This window comes from Phyllopteryx taeniolatus, chromosome 21 (genome assembly GCF_024500385.1).
Source record: "Phyllopteryx taeniolatus isolate TA_2022b chromosome 21, UOR_Ptae_1.2, whole genome shotgun sequence".
Classification (NCBI taxonomy): domain Eukaryota; kingdom Metazoa; phylum Chordata; class Actinopteri; order Syngnathiformes; family Syngnathidae; genus Phyllopteryx; species Phyllopteryx taeniolatus.
The window spans coordinates 218,358-241,119 of NC_084522.1; the positions used below are offsets into that span (position 1 = coordinate 218,358).

Sequence of the window (22,762 nt, forward strand, 5' to 3'; positions counted from 1 at the left end):
AATTTGGCACGTAAAGTAACTTCACACGGCACCGGTGATTTGTTTTTTGAATGGATGGAAGCGAAGGCTATAAACCGCTGATTCCGTTCCCTCCCCACCGATGAGGCACAAGGTTAATGTTTGCGATACTGTGAGACAACGTTTATGTGACTTTTGTCCCAATTCATTGTGATGTAAAGTTGCCACGGGGACGTTTTAGCCCAATGTCCAGCTTTTTTTTTTTTTTCTCCCTGTCATCGATGCTTACGTTGGTCGGAAGACTAAAATAACCCCTAAAAACCTTCAGTGCAAAAGTACAAGCAACCGTTTACCCCGTTAGCTGTCTCAGTGTCGGCAAATTGACAGAGTTGACTTGACCGAAGCTCGGACGGAGCGCGTCCGACAATACGCGTCGGGAAAGCCTCCTTTGCTCAATATCGCCCGATTCCAAGTGTTGCACCGAGGCCGCTGCTCATCCATTTGAACAAAGTTAAGACTCACTTTTGTTCGCCGCGGCCGCCGTCGGGCACTAGCACGTCTTCGTGTGCGCTCTTCTTCATTGGTTTCCGCCACTTCTTTTTCGGGGTGTGCGGACTGGAGGAATTGAACTTTTGAAATTTGAACGACTATAGGAGAACCAGAACGTTAGTCCCCGGTTCCAATGGGTTCTCGATTCTCAATGCCCAACCCTATTGGTTACAGAACGAAATAACAGTGTGTGTGTTTGATGCCAACGCTTGCGATTTTGAAGGCCTTGGGCAGATGACATTTACATGGCAACACACAGAAGCTGAAATCTGAAAAAAACAAAAAGAAGAATAATAATGACCTATACTGTTACACGGCTGTAAGATGGGAAGACTGTTGGAAATAAATAAATACACATTCTATTTTCATGATATCGTATAATAATAAGGGTTATTAATCATTTACTGAAGTTGTAATTGTAGGTCAGCGCTTTTGATAGCATTCAGGCTGTCATTCCGACGGCATATGTGCTTCACCTCCCATTTCGATTTGGAACGGCAGCGTAACGGTCGGCGCTTGGAACAGGTGTTGCGGCGGCTACAGGTTTGAAGAAGCGGTTGTTGTACAAAGCGTGCCATTGTGCTAAAGGTACCAAGTACAACTGACGAGCGTATACCGCGTCAACGCGTTGCGTCTGTCACGTTCACTTTTGATGTATAGCGTCGGCATTAACCTGCATTAACTCCGCCGGCGTCTACCGGTCTTCAAAGCGCCGCTCGAGTCTGTCACTTCCCACTAAGCGTTTCTGTCTTCCTGACGTTCCCCGGCGCCGAGCCAACTCCCGGAGGAGCCCGGGCCGCGCACGCCGTCGCGCTTCGCGGGTCCCGTCGGACCGCCGGGCGTGGCCGACTCCTCCGGGATTTCGGAGAGCCGTGTCGCGTGCTCGTGTCGTCCTTCGGGCCTCGTAGCTGAGAACGACGTTCGGAACACGACGCACCTCAACGGAGAAAAGGCGCTTTGTTTCTGCCGCGTTTGAACAGCGAGTTGAAACGCTCGCTGATGAAAGCGAGCCGCCGCCACGCTGACAGGAAGCGAGATCAGAAACGGCGGCAGCCTGACAGAAAGCGTGATCGTAAACGGCACCGACCTCGCGGGAACGACGGCCGTGCGCCACTCCCACTTGAAAAGCAGACAAATCAAGTTTGAGGAGCGCTCGTCTGTCGGGAATGAAAAACTCCAACTTTTGCCGCCTTTGATCGCCATTCGAACATTTTGTATTTGTGTCTTCTTTCGTTCCCAAAGTCCCAAAGGAAAACGCGTTTTCGGTGCCGTGCGGCAGTTACGCTTTAAGATGCGATCGTCAAAGTTCAACAATCAATCGAAGCGGTCCCAACGCACATGACGAGTAAAGATGGCGAGCACAAGATGGCGGTGTAAAAAGCATTTTATTGGGGGATGTCACACGGAAACACAAACGTGAGCCAGAAGTAACGCAGGAGAAAAAAGGGTGCCACAAAGAAGAATCGTGTGCGTGCGTGTAGGACAGGGCGTCTTCCAAATCGGGCGCTAATTAGCACGTCCGCGTTAGCTCAGCAGCAACATTCACGTGTCAAGCCTCGACGACGGAACGAAGCCGACTTGGACATTCAACGAGTCAAAAGTCGGGACGCGCCGAGACCACCGTTTTCTTCAGACCGAATATGCGAACAGCGGACCTCCGCGTATTCACAGTTCAGCACCCGAGATTCACCTATTGGTGGGTTTTTGCTTTGTTCCCTCAGGAACCCGACCAGCCCCCGTTTTTGTGGAACAGAAAACTTTTTTTTTTTTTACAAGTGCGCATAGAGGTGTTGACATTCTCGGTGCATCCCTACGTTAAAGTACACAAGCACACGCCGACACTGCAAAAACTAAACATGACCTCTTGGATTCATCTTTTTTCGAGTGAAAACATCTTACCGTACTTATTTTAAGCTTTGGCTTTTTTTTTCTAGATTTTTTTTCAGCAAGACAAAAAGACATTTTAAGATACAAGATCTTATGTTAAAACTCCATTTTTTTTTTGAAAACTTCTTTTCGGGACAAAATGTCTTGTTTCCATCCACCCATTTTGTGTAGCGCTTCTCCTCACGCGGGTCGCGACCCCGGCCGTCTTCGGGCGAGAGGCGGGGTACGCCCTGAACCGGTCGCCAGCCGATCGGAGGGCAAAATGTCTTGTTTTAAGTATACAAATCTGCCCATGGAACTAGCAGAAATTGACTTGAAAACATTCTGAAAATAAGATCTTGTATCTTAAAACAGACTGGCTGAAAAGTTTGAAAAAAAGTCCAATCTGTTAAAATAAGTAAAAGGAAGATTTCACTAGAAATAAGACCAATTCACTAGGTAAGAGTTTGTGTTTTTGCAGCGAAAGTGTGTGCGCGCATAGCTGATTGACTTCTGGTGCGTTTTGGTCCAGTTGTGTTAGCAAAGCAAACAAGTGTAGCGTGTACGTGCTACATGTTCATTACGCTGCATGAACATGTTACATGCAACATGTATGAGACTGCAGGAAGCTGGCTGGACAAAACAGGAAGTGTGTCTGTCCGCCATGACAAAAAAAAAAAAAAATGGCACTTCACTGCTGCAGTAAAAAAAAAAAAAGTCTATAGGTGCTTTTTCTTTGTTTTTGAGTATGATTGAATGTGAAGATCCCCAAATGGCGCCCCCCCTTTCTCAGCAGGGGAATGGCAGGCGGAAGTCCAGGCACCGCACACATCGACGACTGACTTAAGTGTTGCCAAGCACTACGTGTGTGCGTGCGCGTACGTGCGTGCGTGCGTGCGTCCGAGCGCTCTCACGCGGCATTCTTGTTTTTAATGGGTGGAAGCAGGCCACTTAAACAGAAAAGAACGTCTCACACACGCACGCGCACGCACACGCACACACGCACTAAAACAAAGTCTCACACACGAGCGTGGGTATGGCTAAAGCTTGCAGCAAGTAGGGGGGAGGCAGTGCCTAAGGTGTGTTGTAGTTCAGTCTCCATGGCAACAGGCCTCCCGAAAGACCCAAAGTCAGCATCAGAATCAAAATGGCTGCCAGCCCCACCCACACAGACGAAGAACGAAACACGTTAGCCGCGCCAGCTAACCGTCACGATCCTGTTTGGGACACGCCTCCTGTCAATCATCCTTCGGGGGCAGGGGGGCACACTTCTTGTTGCCAAGGCGACGACCGAGGATGCGGCGTGCCGCCGTTCTCGACGTGGCCGGCAGGGGGTTAATAAGACGATTGTTGTTATTCACACCTGAAAGGACGACGAGAGAAACAAAGTCAAAAACTAATGGAGGGAATCCCTCCCGATCCACCTCAGGGGGATTTTGACGGACTCCCCAAATTGCCGCTATCCATACTAATACATCGGCATCGTAATGTAGATTTCATGAGGTTTTTCAAAGGAATGGAGAGAGAGAGAGAGAGAGAGAAAAGCCCAGCCGGTGCAACCCGGACGAGAACGGGGCCATCGTTATCCCGTTCGGGGCCCGCAAACCGGATTCGGTCGCCGAGGGGACCGAGCGCTATTCGCGCTAGCGACGACAGTAGATGTCCGCTAGGCTACTTGCGCGGCCTTGGACGAGTCGAGTCATCGGCCGTATATCCACTAGGCGGCGTCGCGCCGCCGGTCCGGAGAGGTCGGCAGCCGCGAGAGCTAGCCGCGGCGGCCGACCGCAGACGGTAGGAGCTAGCTTCCGCAGCGATGCGGAGGAGCCATCCGAGTTTCCCGGTAGCCGACCGGAGACCGTGTTGCGAAGGAAAAGTAGGCAGAATATATGCCATAAACGGCAAAAGATAACATATCCATGCATGGATATGGCCTTCGTTGCCGATGATGTGATAACATCAGACATGAAATATCATATTGGAATGAAGGAACACCGATGGCCGCACAGGTAGCTTTGGGGGGAAATCGAAATCCTGCTTCTCATCGGGACACTTCCTCGCCCCCCGTCGGCAATTAGCTTGGGAAAAGTCCGCCGGTACTCGCGTGGACGCTAAAAAATAGGGACTCGAGACTGCGACCGAAACGCTTGCGTAGGCGACCCGTTTGGTAGAACTTTCATCTGGTTGCACTCATGAGAGTGCAAGATTTAATATAATATGATAAGTCTTTTGCGGCGTGTACTCAACACTAGCTGAACTGAAATAGTCGCGCTCACAAGTTTCCATACGCCGATTTCTCGGCCCCGCTTCACAGAACGTCAATGACCTTTCTTCCACTCAAGCTTACTTACCGCTCGTTCATCGTCGCACAACTGAAACTGCACAAATGACCCCGATCCAAAGTTGATCCCCTGGAACATCATCGACAGCTTGGCGTCTTTTGCGGTCGGTTGCGGTTCCAGTTCCCGTCAATTCTTGGGCTGTCTTGTCTGAAGCGCTCGCTCGCTCGAGGTCTCCCCGGAGCGGCCCGACGACGGAGACGGCCGCTCCGCGACCTGCACTCGAAGACGGGTCGACTCGGCTCGCGTGGGAATGTCCGAGTACGTCCCGTGCGCGGTTTCCGGTTTTCCTCTCCTATTTTTGCTGCATTCATCTTGCCGTGCCTTTGTCGCTCCCACATCAGCGATCCACCGCCATGTTTGACAGTCGGAGCGAGGTAGCGCCTTCCGTTATCGGCCTCGCTGACTCCTCTCCAAATGGAACGTTTACGGCGGTGGCCCAAAACTTCCATTTTGGTCTCGCCGCTTCAAATGATTTTTGTCTCGGTGCTGTTCGGCATATTGGTTTTTTTTGCGCGACATCGGCGTCGCAATGGCTTCCTTCTGGCGACTTGAGCGTGCGGCCCGTTTTGTGCACCTGGAAACATCCGCACCTCTTTTCCTGTATTTCGGTCACCTGTGGCTCGTTCTTTGCATCTCCAACTATGCTCCTGGCCATTGGGCCAGAAATCTTTGTCGGTCGACCTGATGGCGGTTTGGTTTCGACAGAATCTCTCATTTCCCACGTCTTAATTGGAGTCGGGCATTCTCAGTCGCTCGGATATCTTCTTCTCTCCCGTTCCTGCCCGTTTTATACAACAGTTCAACGACCTCCTCCCGCAGTTCTTTTGCTTTCCCCGCGACTCGGAATCCAGAGATCTGTCCGGAGCCCGGAAACTCAGCGAAGCTTTGCACAAGCAGGCAGACCGCAGGCGTGGATGGTAGCCATCCAACCCCCCTTGGGCAAAATCTCAAGGGGGTGTCCCACTTTGGATCAGGGTCATTGGTGTGGTTTCTGGTGTCATTAGGGTTTCAAAAGCGTCAACACAGTTGTTTGCTAATAAATGGCTTCACCCGAGCACGACGCACGAGTGAACGCAAAGTTTTGGCGTTATCATTCGCATTCTCGGAAAGTTTTCGAACTTAAAAGGTTGCGGTTGCTGCGGTCGACGCACCCTCCATTTTGAAGGAAAATACGTCTTCCGCACGAGACGTGACGGTCACGGTCGTCATGCGCTCGCTTCAGACTCGCAAATTGATTATTGACGAGTGCCGACAGCCGCCGTCTCGTTGAGCGTGCTTTTGTCAACGGGACGCTTTCATGGCTTCCGCACCACAGGGGGGCGCCGACAACGGCGCGGCTATTTTGGGTACAAACGCCCATCCTCCGCGTGCGTGTGAGAACGTGCACGCTCACACGCAATGTGGCGCAAAAGGAACTAAATAAGAAAATCCGACAGGAAGTGAGCCTGGGCAAAAATGTTCTTTTTGGGAAACTCGAATCCCAAAACATCATCTCCAATTCCTCTTCCGGCACTGCCCGCCCTGACAAAGGAATGGCCGGCAGACGATTGGGATGCTTCTTTTGGTCTCGAGCAGCGGTTAACCACCAAAAACAAACGTGGCGCTCCGAGTGCCACCGTAATGCCCGACATTCCATTTTGCAGTTGAAACATTCACGCTGGCAAACGTACTTTGACCGAGAGCCGTTCACGCACCGCGAAAGGCGAGCGCTTTGTTCCTGGTCTACAACGGCGATTCTCAATGTACAGAAATCAACGGTTGACCAATTCTAGCCAAAAGGCTCATTTCCATTGGCAACCCTGTTTTTTTTCAGAATTCCGTGTTTCCGGCCGACGCCTCCGACATTGAGCGGACTCGATATTTTGGGAGCAGAAACATACAATACCCAAATACCGCGAAAAGGGACGTTTTCCGACGGATTGTCGTTCGTTAGGTTCCACGGGAAAAAATAGCAACAGTTGAATTTGCGAAGGGAAAACGCTTGGATGTTTCAAGTGGAGCTAACGGAGGAACGCTAGCAGAAGAGGTGTGGATACGGTACCTGGTAGCGAGGCCGTCTTGTAACTCGCCACGCTGCGGCACGCCAAGACCGTTAGCGTGCTGCTCCATCAGCCGGCCCAGCTCGGCCTCCGGAGCCTTAGCTCCGCCCTCCTTGCCGCACCCGCGGGGGCTGGAAGAAGCAGGTTTTTCCGGGAGCGCGGGACCGCCGTTGTTGAATAATTCCGCGTGCAGCGTTGAGCGGGTGTCGGAAAACCAGCGTGCCAGGCCAACACGGGCCAGTCCGGGCCAAACCTCCGATGGAGTCGTCCCCTCGGTTTGAGCAAAATGGCCCTTGAGGACTGCCGCTGAGCAGGAATTTTGAAAGGAGCGTGTCGGAGGCAGGGAGCCGCTTTTGAGATCCTCCGCACCAAAACTTTGCTCGTGAACCCCATTGAGGGGCAGAGTTGCGCCTCTGTCGACCTCAGTCCTCTTCGTCCCCATCGAGTTGAGGAGGGCGAGTTCCAGGTTATCCCGGAGCGCACGGCGCTCCGCAAACCAGCCGTCGATTTCCCGGTGGGATAGACGGGTGGCGAGCGCCAGATTGTCCATGTCGCTGTGGGAGAGGAAGCTTTTCCTCAGGAAGTGCTCCTCCAGGAACTTCAGCTGGTCCGGAGTCTTGCCCTTCATTCTTTCAAGCAGCGGGAACTGAGTGAGCAGTGAGGATTTCTGATGGGAATCTCCAAGCAGAAGATCGACGGGATCGAGCGTCGCGGCTCCGCGCAAGCCGCCTTCCTCTTCTTGCCCTGGCATGAAGAGCGGAGTGCGCGCGGACTGGATGACGGGGGGCCTCCTTGTACGAGGGGTGACGAGTGGAGGTGAATTTGGGGATGTCACATTAGCGGCTGGCAACGGGGTAGGGAGCCTCTCTTTGCAAAGTCGAGGCAGAAGTAACGGGCTTTTAAATGGCGGGGCAAAGATGGGTGGCGGCGCAATGGTTGGCCTCGTCAAGGACTCCGGAAAGACGATGGATGGAAGTGACACCAGCGGTTTGGTTTGGGGGAGAAGCTTCCCCTTTGTGTACGGTGACGATAACGGCATTAAAGGCACAACAGCGGGCAACTTCTTCAAACCCGTTGCGAACGGTGGAGCCATTGGATGGTGCTCTTTTTGGCAGGGAACGGTTGGCACAGGAGCCATGAGGCCCTGGTCTTTAGGGCCTCCTTGACTAGGGGCGACTGCCATGACGGGTCTCTTGGACTTGGGACCGCAATGAGTCATCAGGGATCGTTTAAGCAAGTGACCCGAACTGACGGCAACTTCAGCGGGAACGTTTTCAGCAAATACGACACTGACAGAATTCGGGGTGGCCGCTGGGAAACGACGCTCCCCGGGAGCCTGTCGGAAGGCTGCGGCGGACGGGGCGGAGACTCGACTCGTAGACGGGGCAGGGATGGAACCGTTGAACATCTTCTTCCTGGCCTCCTCCACCTCCTCCGGGGACCAAGTGATGCCCTGCTTGAGCCGCTGGGTGGTAAACCAAACTTTGATTTGTTCCTCTGAGTGCTTGGAGGCGGCGGTTAGCCAGGACAGCTCTGCGTGCGTCGGGTAGGGGAACTTGTTAAAGGAGGTGATCAGGGTCAGGTTGTGGTCCAGGGACGGGTTGTATTTGGTACTGTTCAAAGGAACGGCTATTTTCGGTTGGCAGTTAAAGTTGGGCGGGCGCTGGAGCACAGGGCTGACGTGGGACAGGTCTCGGAGGACAGACGGCTCCGGAATGATGACGGTGCCGTTGATGTTGAGTGCTGCGATCGGATCCTTCCGGTCGGAGACTCGGCCGCCGCCACGGAGGGACTCGATGTGTTCTGGTGAGTTCACTGTGCTGGATAGGTAGGGCGGGAACACGGCAGCGTCACTTCCAGAATGTTTTTCGGGATCGGGACGACCCTGGACTTGGATCGTCTGCTCCAAGACGGTCTGATTGTTCTTCCGGATCCTCTTGAATTTGAAGTTGTTCTCATCAGGATGAAGGCTCTTGTTGTGCTTTGTGAGAAGCTCAAATTTCTGGGTGTTGAAGTCACAGACGGCGCAGTGATACAGTGGATTGAGAATCACATTGGGATGGCTGGAGTCCACGTGGTCTTTAAAGTCTTTTAGGTTCTGGCACCAGAACGGGCAACATTTGCACTCATAGCCTTTGGGCTCTTTCTTCTGAGCCTCATAGTCTGACTGCGACACTTCCTTATCATCCTTATCACCTTGTTCACTTGACTGCCGGTCTTCCAACGTCACAGGATGGAGATTTTCCTGCTCCGACCCATCCGCACTCCGACGGCAATCGCTTTTCTCACAAGGCCCGGACCCGTCAATCATATTGTTTTCCGACAACATTTTCGCGTCCAAAATTTCGACGTCCGGCACCTCATTCGGGTCAACTCGGACCACGCAGGGGACGGACGACTTTCTGCGACCGGGCATGACGACGACGAGGGGCCGCCGTCAGTAGGGCGTCGGCTCCGAGCGCTTCTGGGCCGGGGAGGGTCCGCAGCGCGAGACAGAGGGAGAGTGTGGTGGGGTGCCGGCCCGGGTGTCGCTTTGCGTTGGCATTCGCGCCGCAATGTCAGCTGACCCGGACTTTGTGGGGGGTCATTCCAGACCTGGCCAAAAGAAAGAGAGAGTCACTGCAGAGAAAGCCGAAACATAACTTTCAAAGTATTCAGGACATCTTGGGAGCCATTCCCCGAATTCCGAATGATTCCACTATTGCAATTTTCCATCTTTACTTCTGCCTTCCACATTTTGACCGATTTCCTTCCAATTTGACAATTTGACACATTTACCTCCTTTCACATTTCTTGACTGCTTCAAACCCTAACCCAACTTTCGCGTGCGATTTTGACAAAAACTGCATCCTCGAGTTACTATCGCTAATTGTGTTTTTTTGAAATCACTCAAGTCGACCTGCGGGGGCGCCACCGCAAGTCAACCACGCCAATCATCATGCTGACATGATCACACGATTGACAGCGCAGGAGGAAAGGCGCTCGAAGTGGGCGGTGGCCTGTCAGCTGTGTTGAGGACGGTTTGGAGAGGAAGAAAAGATGAGAAGAGGAAGTTGATGCGCCTTCCACTAAAAACAACTTTGATCATTTTGAGTTGTGATCTTAATGAACTTCATCAGTATTCATTTGCATAACTTCACACGCGGGATGAAAAACACGCTCACTCGCACAAACGGCGCCAGCGGGTTGACGGGCGCACGCTCGCGCTGGTAGAACATGAGACGAGCACGACCACCGTGCGTGCGTGCGTGCGTGCGTGTTGTGAGTTGGGGTTTGAGGGAGGTACATTGTGTTGACGCTACCGTGGCAACAGCAGCGGAGGAGACGCAATGTGCCCTTGCGGCATCACAAAACATGAACCGACACTGATGCTTATTGGGAGTAAACGCACACGCAGGCCAAGCCCACAGGAAGTGACTGGACCTCATGAAACAGGAAGCGCTGACAGACAAAGGTGATTGGACCGCGCGAGCCAAAAATATTCTGTTGTTGGCAAGAAGGACCCAAAATAATCAATTAGATGAAAAGAGGATGACTACATTGATTAAACACACACACGCACGCACGCACGCACGCACTCTCCCTGCAGCGCCGTTTGGGTTGTTTCCATGGCAACGGGCCGAGTCTCATGGAAAACGCGGGGCCGGCGAGTGGCGGCGTCGTGACAGAGAGCAAAAATATTTTGCTGGGCAACTTTAAAAAAGGACTGACACACACACACACACACACACAAGCTGGAGAGCCAAGCAGAGCGCATAGAGCGCCCTTCAAAAGTACTGCAACGGCAAAGTCAATTGCTTTGTTTGTCTTGCATACTGATGACTGCTTTCACATCAAAAGATGAATATTCCAGCTTGTATTTCATGGTATTTATATCTAGATGTGTTAAACAACTCAGTGACTAACATTTCGTATTTGCTGGCAACAACCGCATCAAGTCCGCGACCCGTTGACTCGACCAGACTGTTGCATTCTTCATTTGAAAGGCTTTTCCGGGCCTTTACCGCAGCCTCTTTCGGTTCTTGTTTGTTTCTCCTCTTCAGGAGGTACAACGCATGCTCAATTGGGTTATGGTCCGGTGATTGACTTGGCCAGTCTAAGACCTTCCACGTTTTCCCCCCTGATGAAGTCCTTTGTTGTGTTGGGAGTGTGTTTTGGGTCATTGTCTTGTTACACGATGAAGCTTCTCCCGATTAGTTCGGCTGCATTTCTTCTGTAAACTGCCAGACGAAACGGTTTTGTAGACTTCAGAATTCCTTCTGCTGCTCCCATCAGCAATAAAGACGAGCGAGCCCGTTCCAGAAGCAGCCATGACGTGACCTCCACCAAGCTTCACAGATGAGCTTGTGTGTTTTGGATCATCAGCAGATCCTTTCTTTCTCCATACTTTGGCCTTTCCATCACTTTGTTGGAGGTTCATCTTGGTCTCATCAGTCCAAGTGGCTCATCTCCGCGCTTGTTTGCGAAATCCGATCTGGCCTTCCGATTCTTTTTTTTCTCTGATGAGTGCTTTGCATCTTGTGGTATGGCCTTTATATTTCTTCTCTCAAAGTCTTCTTCCAACCGTCTACCGTCTGATACCTTCACCCCTGCCCTGTGGAGATCGGCAGTCATGTCCTTGGGCGTTTCTTCACAGCTCTCACAATGTTTCTGTCATCAACTGCTGTGGGTACCCTTGGCCGACCGGTTGGATGTCTGTTGCTCAGTGCACCAGTAGTTCCTCTCTTTTTCAGGACATTCCAAATTGTTGGATTGGCCACGCCCAATGTTTGTGCAATAGCTCTGCTCCATTTTCCCTCTTCTCTCAGCGTCAAAATGGTTAGCTTTTCTCCCATAGACAGCTCTGTGGTCTTCATGTTTGCTTAACAGCAAATGCAGTTTTCACAGGTGAAACCCAAAGCCAAAAACAACCAGCGTCTAATGTTTCAGCAATCAATCTAAAAGGCAACACCTGAGCAACTAGAAACACCCATCAGTCAAATGTTCCAATACTTTTGCTCAATCGACAAGTGGGTGGCTTCAAACGAAAGGTGCTCTGTCATCTCGATGTAAAGACCGTGAAATAAAAGCTGGAATTCTGAACTTTTGTCTCATATTCATCTTTTGATCTGAAACCCAAATGTCGTCAGTATACAACAAAAAGGAATTGAGCTTGACGTTCCAATACTTTTGGAGGGCACCGCGACTCGTGATGGGAGCAGCAGAATCAATTCTGAAGTCTACAAAACCGTTTCGTCTGGCAATCGACAGAAAAATGCAGCCAAACTCGTCGGGAGAAGACCGTGACCCAAAACAACGAGGGACTTCGTTAGGGGGGAAAAGCGGAAGGTCTTAGACTGGCCAAGTCAATCACCGGACCATAACCCAATCGAGCATGCGTTGTACCTCCTGAAGAGGAGAAACAAACAAGAACCGAAAGAGGCTGCGGTAAAGGCCCGGAAAAGCCTTTCAAATGAGGAATGCAACAGTCTGGTCGAGTCAACGGGTCGCGGACTTGATGCGGTTGTTGCCAGCAAACTTTAAAAGTTCCTTTCATGATGTCTCTTCCAATACTTTGGCTCCAAACAAAAGGTGCTCTGTCCTGAGTTGCTTAACACATCGAGATGTGAAGAGCATGAAATGAAAGCTGGAATTCTGAACTTTTGGCTCATATTCATATTCATCTTTTGAAAACCGAATGTCTTCAGTATGCAAAAAAAAAAAAGGAATTGAGCTTGCCGTTCCAATACTTTTGGAGGGGACTGTAGTTTGGCTGCACATTGTGTACTGCTTGCTTTAACGCTCACTGTTTCTTTTAGACACACAACACAAATTGATGCATGATAACACACACGCACAGTATTAAGTGTGTAACAATCCACCAGCACATTTCCAGTTGACCGCCCGCTTTTATCATAAAGACGCGTGCGTGCTTTTGCACAAACGTTGCTGAACGGATCCCACGCATCCTCGTGGTTCGGCAAGCGCAGAGTCACCGCTTTGGGGAGGCTTTACTACTTTGTTTCAATGTTTTCTTTTCTTTTTTGGGGGGGGGTGGGGGACGGAACCAACCCCCAAAAACCCTTTTTGGTGGTTTGTCCCCACTTTTTCAAGAATTCTTGGGGTTAAAAATAATAAGAAGAAATTCCAATACAATAACAGGTCGCGCCGTCTCGTGATATTTACGTCATGGAGCGAGACAGCTCCTCCACCGCAAAATCTTCTCGTGACTGGGAGGTCGGAACGAGCGAATGATTAACGTCATCGTTCCTTACTCCCGTATTGCTAGAAAGAGATTTGGAGTGGACATTTTCATCAGCTAGGAAATAAACTAGTTATAATGTATACATCAAATCGTTAAACAGTGATTAGGGCGCAGGGAACGACTGAATGAAATGAGAACACTCGCAAGGAGCATGGAAAGGACGACAACAGGAGCGAGTCTAGCCACGCCCCTTAAAGTCGAACCAAACCCGAGATGCCAAAGCAACGCTCCATGACGATCGTAGTGTTCCCTCGTTATATCACGCTTCACCTACTGCAGATTTTTTTTCCAGTCATATCGTGCATAATTTGCCTATCGTGGGATTTTGAGTGGATGCTGTCATTTTTTGGGTGGTAAAATTAACACTTCCTAGCCTATTAAAACACACTACAAGGAATAAAACGTACTCGGTGTACAGTACTACTGTGCATCAGAATCATCTTTATTTGCCAAGTATGTCCAAAACACACAAGGAATTTGTTGAATATTGCATGTTCAACAGGTGTCCAAGACAATAGAACACGTTTCTAAGAGTATGGTAGAGGTTAACGGGAGTGAATAGGAATCTGGGGAGGTCGAATATGTATCAATCACCCAAAAATGCGGTCGCTACTTGGTGGATTTCGCCTATTGCGGGGGCGCTCATCGAGGGAAGGCCGCAGACGGCAGGGTTGCGAGTTGAACCGCGCGAGAACAGGCTCGTCCTTGCGGAATATTAACCACCGAACCCGAGCTGCGTCACGAAACGGAACGGCCGACTCCACGTCACATTCTCACCAATTCGCGAGAGCGAAAAGACAAAGATGGCCGTCTCGCTAACCCTTCTCAACACGTGGGACTCGTGAGCACTGCTACGCAGGCTCCCTGTAGCGGTAAGTGAAAGAATCACTTTTCACATTTGCGCATTTGATATTTAAGAACAGCTGGTTTTATGACTTATGTGAAATACATTCTTTTCTTATATTTAGCCAGTGTAAATGTTCAGCTGTGCATATTACATAACGCCACAATGCTTAGGGTTTATTTTAAGATGACAAATAATTTAGGGGAACAAAACCTTTGACCTACTATGCTACTGTGTTGAATGTTGATCATGTTGGTGCTTTTGGAGAGAAATATTTGTTGAGGTGCTACTTGCTGTTTTAGATTCAATACTTTGTAGTTTTAAGTAAACAGCAAGTGATTATTCACATTTGGAGTTTTGGCTCCGCTTGAATAAACAAAACAGACTTTTATTGTGAAAGGTCTTGAGGGCGAAATATCCTGTGACAAGTCCCGTGTGTGTGTGTGTGTGTGTGTGCGCGTGCAAAAGTGATTGTCACATGATCCCCGATGTCCTGCGCTCGTCTCCGCGGCGACCCGCATTAGCAACGTATGCGGGCTGCGCGGGCCGAGCGGAGATCAGGTCCGAGCGAGGCGCGCGCCCTCCCCGCCTGCGTCCCGAGCCAGCAAAAGCACGCACACGCGCGTTCGCGGCTGCCGTCTCGCGCCATCTGAGAGCACATTGTTGATTATTTTTAGGTCGCTCGCTTCCTTCGGGCACTTTTGCTTAAACGGGTTTATCCGGTAACGGCGCCAGCTCGCCAACACGTCGTCGTCACATGATGTTTGTGTGCTGAGAGGGGCGTGGCCGACGAAGCCCGGCGGGCGCTGCGGTCCGACCGTCACGAGCCGCTAATTAGCGAAGAGCCCACCGGCATCCTCTTTTTGCATCCGCTCTTCTGCCACATCAGCGTGAGTTAGCTTAGCATTACGGAGCGCCAGGCTAGGTGCGATCGTGCCGTTTCGAGACGCTCACGAGACCACGTTACAAGTGCAGGCGGCCATCTTTGTGGAATTTTCATTCATCATCATTGTGTACATCATCAAAAGTACTAGTTGTATCAGTACTCGGTACTGGTCTTGCGTGAAGACTCGTACCATTATTGATCTGAAAAAGAAAAACTATTTTGTGTCAAAAGTGATTACATGAGCCCTCTTAAATCCTCCAGAACAAATAGAGTCAGACAAAAGCAATTGCCGATAATCTTCCATTTGCCTTATTTCACTCGACGTTTTAGGACAAGTGACGCCTTTAAAACGTCACGCTCATTTTGACGCGTCGACTTGGAGAACATCCATGCATCCATTTTCTAGCGCTTATCCGGGTCGGGTCGCCTCGAGGCCAACGTCCCGCCCTCGGATTGAAGAAGAGGACGAAGGAGGAGGGGGCAGCTTTTGGCAGGGACGCCCAGACTTCCGGGGGACTTGGAGAAGCCCTCGGAATTTCACACGAGCTCAAACTCGTCGGCCAATCAGAGGAGAGACGAGGGACGAAAATCAAATAATCAAGTTATACTCTTCTCCTCTTTTGGACCCGATTTTTAGAGGCGATATCACGCAAAATCATTCCGCAAACTGGCACGTCCCGCGCACACACACAAAAAAAACTCCATTTCTGCAGAATCACGATTCGATTTCCATTGTTGAGGTTGCGATTCGATGTGCATTTCACTGCTTCGATGCTCATTCCGTAAGAAGGAGAAAGATAATGAAGAGGACCTGCTGACATGTTTTCAATCTGCCCATAGCAACATCTGTGCTAGACCACCTCACATTTTTTCGCAAGAAATATGAAAACAAAGATTTGCACAATAACTTCATGTGCATCTGGAATCAACAAAGGAAAACTGTACAAACTGAAAAAGGAAGGCCTAAAAATAAAAAATGTATTCAATGCATGATTCAGAGGAGTTGCTGAATTGGGAATAATGCGATTCATCGATTTCCTTTCTTCTTTTCCTTTCCCACACTACCACCACCGTATTTTCCTCCCGCTATGAGGCTCTTTTTCTGAAATGCGGTGTGACTTTTTCACACATTCGAAAAAGTTCCACTTTTGTCTCGTCAGACCACAGGTTATTTTCCCAAAAGTATTGGAGATCATCAGGACGTCTTCTGGCAAAACTGAGACGAGCATTAATGTTGTTTTTGCTCAGCAGTGGTTTTTGTCTTGGAAATCTGCCACGCAGGCGCATATTTGCCCAGTATCATTCTTATGGCGGCGTCATGAATAGACTTTACACCGATCTGATCGGCGTCAGCCGATATTTAGCATTTTATGCCGATCAGCTTTGTCATAATTCACCGATACGATCAATGACGTCATTGATCAGCTCCGCAAAAGACATTTACTCCGCGTTGCCATCGTGCACAGTATATTTGAATCCAAAAGCTAGTTTATTTTTAGCTTTGTCGCGTGTGTTTTGACGTAGTACTGTAAATATCTGACGGCCAATAAAGTTATTTTTTAAAAAAGCACAAAAAAACGTAGTTATTAATTAAAAAAATACATAAAATTTATTGAATTGCAGTAAGTTAGCGCGCATTATTTGTGTCCTGTTGTAATGTGGGTTTGACCTGACCGATGAGAATCCACGACCTGACGAGAGCCGTGCTTTCCGACCTTTGTGGAGCCAAGGAACATATTTTACAATTGAAAAGTCTCACGGGACAGCAACAAACAAAAATGTCACCAAAAGTGCATCCATGAATGACTGTACGGACTTGCTGCCATCGAATAGAAGAACATTCATTTGTTCTGTCCGTCACTGTGCCTCACTGGCAGAAATAGACGCGCAAAGAACAATTAAGTGCACAAGCATATACAGTAAATGAACAGGCCATTTCAATGGACGCATTGCTTCATCTTGGGATCGGATCGGTGATCTTTTTTCGTTTTTTTTTTTTTAAACACGCTGATCTTCCCCAAAACTCCTGATCATGTAAAGCCTATTCATGAACACCGACCTTAACTCATTCCCTGCCAATGCCGTCCAAAGACGTCATTCAGAATCCATCTATTCCCCGCCAACGCTGTCCGAAGACGTCAACGGCGTCTTTTAACGGGGATGGGTGGGGGAGGGTCTCGTGCGGTTCGTGCGTGATCGTCAAGCCTCTGGGTCACCGCAATGAGGAATGGCGCCCCGTAGAGGGCAACGATGCCTCGAGGCCAACGTCCCGCCCTCGGATTGAAGAAGAGGACGAAGGAGGAGGGGGCAGGGTGCGAGAGACAATGAGAAGACAATGTGGAGTGCAAACATCCATCCATCCATTTTCTGAGCCGCGGGTAGTGCAAACAGAATGGTGGCAAAGAGAGAAGACAAAATCAAATCCAACTAAATCAAAAAATTACTTTCTTTCAGTACTAGAAATTTGGTGCGCCAAGGCAAGAAAAAGATTCTTGCGACCGACGGGAACGACGCCTTACATCATGTGTCAAACTCAGGCCCGGGGGCCAAATTTGGCCCACAATGTAATTCTATTTGGCCCGCAAGACCTTATCAAATGTGTATTAGAGCCGGCCCGCCAGTATATAGCACAAATCCCAGAATGCTTTGCTCGTGTTTTGGGCCATCACTCGAGACCGGCGAGCGCCCCTTCCCTTTCTGTTGCGGGCGTTAGCAACGACGCTACCGGTCTCCTCGAGCAAATTGACACTTCCCCTTCCCAAAAATGGCCAAACGAAAGACGGAAAACAGCTCGCTTCCAAGACTGGTGGGGGGCAGCTCGTCGGTTTGTTGCGCGCGGAGCAACGTGGCCGGAACAAAGAACATAGAACAATTGAATCAATGCTTTTTGAATGTCATGTTTTGAGGAAAGTAATGTTTGGGGTTTTTTCCCCTCGCAAAACACATCATCACTAAAAAGTATTCTGGAGTAATTGTAGGTATTTGATTTGATTTTGTTTTAACTTACAGTTTATGCATCCAGCAGATGTCCGACTCCCGCTCCAGTAGGCAGTGCAGACAAAAAGGTAATTGAAAGCTTTTTTTCTCTCCACGTCCCACGTCAGCAATTTCAACAAGGTATTCTTACATTAACCGTTATATTTCAAACTTTGCTGCATTTTATGCGCAAGGTAATAAAAACCCGGACTGTGGAGCAAACGCTAGAGGAGGAGAATTTGGAGGAAAAAAGTGCAAGCGTGGGAGGCCCATTTGTCCATCCGTTTCTGGCTCATGTCAAGTCCGCACATGGTTCGACTCGCAAATCAATTCTTTTTCGGTCAAACGTACTTTCTCAGTGTTGCTTTATGTTCCGATGTTTGAGATTTTCACTCAAGAAAATAAATATTGGCGTCAAAGTCATTGTTCTGCTTTGTCCTTTTTGTTCCCCTCCAGAAGCCGATTTGGCTGCATGTAGCCCACATGGGACTGCTGAGGACCAAAGAACGTTAATCAGCTGAAGACAAACTCCCTTTCTTTCTCCCTTAATCGTTAACCTTAACCTTCATTTCAAAACTGCATTTTGTGGTCACTTTGTCTTTGACGAATATTGACATTTGTTGTTCGGGAAACATTTTAGTGGGACAAACTGGCAAAGAAGAAATCCCTTTTTCACGCCACTGCGTGTGTGTAAAAGCATACGGTTGAAATCAAAAGGTAGGTTGCATTTCAACTTCTGCACCAGCTGCTCGGCTCGCGATGTTGCCGCGAGACACAAGCGCTAAATACATATTTGTTTTTTGAACGGGCGACAATTATCTGCATTTTTTCGCCATTTGCGGTCAGGTCCCGTCCCTGTCCCCCCGCCAATAGCGGCTTCCCCGTTTTTCAAATTGACAGTGGAGAAAATGCACAAACAATTGATTGTGAATCACTTCCTGGTGTGTTCCGGAACAAAAATGTCGATGATTGTTTACCAAAGGAAAAGCAAATCAGTCTGCTTTCATGGAGGACGGCAGGTGTCGGAGAATATTTGCCGTTGCCGGGTTCAAATTCAGAGCGTGTGGGCAATTTTTAGTTGGACAACGGCTCTGAACGATTCATCGATTGCCGAACTAGCTTTCGATTAACTTCATAATTGAGTAGTTGTCGATTAATTGCTGCACCAAAAAACAATCGCACGCACACTCTCTGAGCACCGTGTGCGAGTGTTGTCACGGTACGAAAGGCCGACGTGGCGGCTAACAAGTGATGAGTGGTAGAAAATATGAAAAAGATGGCCCACTTTCGGGGAAGGGTGTTGATGGAGGAGGGCGGGAGGAAACATTTCAGGCGTCCGCCTGCAGCATCTGCAACACGCGCCCGACAAAACAAAAGTCTCCATTCTCACGAGCGCTGACACAAACTGAGTAAATGGCAACATTGCGGAGTAACCGCAACATTGCGGAGTAACCGCAACATTCCACTTGTGAGACGAACAAAAAGCGAACTCCACGTTTCATGTTGGGTGACGGCGACGCGCCTTACACACGTTCTCCGATATCGACGAGATGACGACACTCGCGCCTGACGTCACCTGCACATCATCTTTCAAAAATCCAAATCCAAAAAGTTTCAGTACAACTTTTCCACAAAAGTTGCTCGGCTCACGATGTCCCCACAAAACAAAACGAGCCTCAGTCTCACAAATGTACACAGTGACAAACATACAAAAAACGTACACAACACACACACACACACAGAGATGCACTCAGACACAAATCACACTGACACAACCCTACACGTAGACACAAAAACGCACAAACTACAACTTACAAGGTATACAGAGGCAAAGACACACACACACACACACACACACACGTGAACACGCATGTAGGAAAACACGTTGGCATTGACACGCACGCACGCACGCACGCACGCACAGTGTGCGTTTACCTCGGATGACCCTGGCTGTGCGCGCGCGCGCGTGTCTGTGTGTGTGCGTGTGTGTGTTAGCTTAGCTTCGTCACACGTCGGCGTCGGCGTCCACCAGGAGAGCCGCTCGAGCGCCACCACAAGCTCGCTCGCTCGCCGGGAAAACAACCGGAGCGGCTCGTTCCGCTCGAGCTAAACAAGTTAGCCTCGGCGGCTAGGCGGCTAACGGCTAACTGTCGGGAAATGCACTTTCACCGGCGGAGGTGGGCTAGGGTGGGGGGCGGTATTGACCAAAGTTGCCCCCTAGAGGAAAAGCGGCGCGCCAACAGAACAACTCTCCCCGCGCGCCGACGGTCGCTCGTCCGAGTTGGAGGCGAGCAGAGCAGCGACAAGTTGCTGAACGTCTTACCTGCCGGGGAGCTGTCGCGCGTGTCGCAGCCAAAGATTGAAACGCGCGAACGCGCGCGTACGCAAGCACGAGCACACATTTAAAAAAAAAAAAAACAACTACTTGCGCTGCACGACATTCCACGTGACCTACTACGTCACGCTTATTTGCATGTTTACAAAATTGAAGGCCTCGCGCCCTCCTCAGTTCGTTTTTTTTCTTTTAGCTTTATTTTTGATTTATTTTTATTATAAAATAAAGATATACCCCTCCCCCGGTTCTATTCTTAAATTACTTATTTTCACTGTCAATTAAAGCTATAAGGCGGCACGGTGAACGACTGGTTAGCACATCTGCCTCACAGTTCTGAGGACCCGGGTTCAATCCCCGGCCCCGCCTGCGTGGAGTTTGCATGTTTGCATGTTCTCCCCCGTGCCTGCGTGGCTTTTCACCGGTTTCCTCTCACATCCCCAAAACATGCGTGCGAGGTTCTTTGCCAACTCTAAATTGCCCGTAGGTGTGAATGTGAGTGCGAATGGTTGTTGGTTGGTTTGTATGTGCCCTGCGATTGGCTGGCGACCAGTTCAGGGTGTACCTCGCCTCTCGCCCGAAGATAGCTGGGATGGGCTCCAGCACGCCCGCGACCCTCGTGAGGAGAAGCACAACGGAAGATGACCGAATGAAAGAACGAAAGCCCTTTTCATATCCACAAACCGGATCACCGCGACGTGACGTGACGGTCTCGGTCGTTGTGACGTAACGCCTCAACTGCTGTGACGTCATCGGCCTGTTGCGTCAACTTTGGCCCGCTGACGATGGATTTACAACTCTATGTGCCAGAGTCCATTACTCGTGACCTCTGGCACTCTTCCTATTTGTTTGTCCTTTTTATTTGTTGTTAGTATAATCTTTACTTATGTTTATGCACGTATATTATAATATCATTGAATTTATCCAGCCATCCATCCATTTTCTGAGCCGCTTCTCCTCACGCGGGTCGCGGGCGTGCCGGAGCCTATCCCGGCTGTCATCGGGCAGGAGGCGGGGTACACCCTCAACTGGTCGCCAGCCAATCGCAGGGCACACACAAACAAACAACCATTGGCACTCACAGTCACACCTACGGGCAATTTAGAGTCTCCAATTCATGCATGTTTTTGGGGATGTGGGAGGAAAGCGGAGTGCCCGGAGAAAAGCCACGCAGGCGCGGGGAGAACATGCAAACCCCGGGGTTTGAACCCGGGTCCTCAGAACTGTGAGGCAGACGCTCTAACCGGCCGCCCAGCATGCCGCTCATTGAATTTATATTCTTAAAAGATTGGGAAAAAACCAAAAACCAAAAACCTGTGCCAGGGCGACCCCTGCACGTCTCTGCCGGAACTGCAGGTGTGGCATATTCCACGACCTCAGTCCCTGGGACGTCATGACGAAACTCATGACCATGAAGTAGTTGGGCCATTTTCCAATTTTTTTCTCTTTCAAATTCTTGATCACGTGAAAACGGATCAGTCGTGTATGAGCACTCGTGAGCGTCCTCGTGCTCGGGGGGGGGGGGGGGGGGGGGGGGCGTGGTCTCTGGAGGACGGGGTCAGGTGAGGTTGCCAGGCGGCCGGCAGCAGCCCATAGAAGAAGAGCTTGGCCGACGCTGCCGCTTAGCAACCGAGGGGAAAAAAGTGAAGACGTGAAAACAAGCGACGACAACACGAAGAAGTGTATTTATGAAGATATGAAAAGATGATCATGTGGAGATGAAGACATGAATCGATGAAGCAATGGAGACAAGAGGTGAATAGATGAAAACAAAATTTGAAAATGAATGATGTTACGAAATGAAAAGATGAAAAGTTGACAAACATGAATACAGCGGCACCTCGTGGCACCCCGTTATAGCCGTTACATTTTTTGGAGGTCATATGCACCCGTTTTACTGTCAAGTACAAAATTGTTTTCCTGGCCTAAAACGCCCAGAACAGTACAAAGTTATTGTTCATCCGTATTTTCAAAAAGCTTTTAAATGTTTGAAAGTTTCACATTTTATCCTAACTTATCACTCGGTCCTGGTGGCATTCTTGACGGACAGTACTCGTCGTAGGTCGAGTCGCTTTCATGAGCCCCGAGGAATTAGTGTGCTGCCTAGTTCCAAACCCGTTGCCAAAGGCTTGACAAAAAACAAAAGATGGGATCCCAAGACGTGTTTTGTGAATCCGAAGAGTTAACACCGCAGCCTCGCTGCTCTTTCTCTGCGCAGTGCTCGATGTACAATAGACGACGTCAATGCCCCGCATTCCCGCATTCCCGTCTTTTGGAATTGCATCTAGTCATATTGTATAACTGGGACCCGGGAACACATCAGTCCCCTTCTCTGCCTGTATTGCGCCACAGCGCCAGGACAAAACCGTGGCCAATTCTGGAACCAACAGACTTTGTCAACGGCAGTCAAAGTGACAAATGCAAACTATTTTCGGGCACACCGCTGAGTCCCGACGGTCCGTTCAATACGAGATCCGTTATATTGGGGTCTTCTTTTATTGAGGTTCACCGTATATGAAGAGATGAAAACGTGAAGACAAGATGAAGTGGCGAAGAAGTGAAATAAATAAAAGAAGTGAAGGCACAAATAGACGAGGCGATGAAGACATGGAAAGGTGAAGACGTGAAGCGATTCCTCGACACCGTCGCAAAATGGCGTTCGCAGATGCACACGACTCCCTCTTGAACGCCCTGTTCGACTTCCCTCAGACGACGCATCAGACTTTCGC

General features: G+C 49.7%; 2 protein-coding genes across 11 annotated transcripts in view; one reads left to right on the forward strand and one right to left on the reverse strand.

Moving 5' to 3' along the window:
- LOC133470957 (zinc fingers and homeoboxes protein 1-like) overlaps positions 1 to 20,276 on the forward strand; it is a 31,465-nt gene extending 11,189 nt beyond the window's left edge. The window contains exons 7-9 of one of the 10 annotated variants that reach the window (XM_061759954.1): positions 17,751 to 17,790; positions 17,896 to 18,013; positions 18,158 to 20,276. In XM_061759954.1, coding sequence (XP_061615938.1) covers positions 17,751 to 17,790; positions 17,896 to 18,013; positions 18,158 to 18,222 — 223 coding nt within the window. In that variant the 3' untranslated portion in view covers positions 18,223 to 20,276. Of the gene's footprint in view, positions 1 to 9,645; positions 12,008 to 17,734; positions 18,014 to 18,157 lie in introns of those variants that run through there. The other 9 variants (XM_061759955.1, XR_009786089.1, XM_061759953.1 and 6 more) reach the window with 9 other exon arrangements.
- On the reverse strand, positions 1,874 to 20,131 carry LOC133470960 (zinc fingers and homeoboxes protein 2-like). The gene is made up of 3 exons (XM_061759967.1): positions 20,025 to 20,131; positions 6,754 to 9,346; positions 1,874 to 3,736 (listed from the first exon to the last, which is right to left on the reverse strand). Exons 2-3 carry the CDS (start codon positions 9,165 to 9,167, stop codon positions 3,727 to 3,729), a joined length of 2,424 nt encoding a protein of 807 aa, XP_061615951.1. The 5' UTR covers positions 9,168 to 9,346; positions 20,025 to 20,131; the 3' UTR covers positions 1,874 to 3,726.
- Positions 20,277 to 22,762: the final 2,486 nt, after the last annotated feature.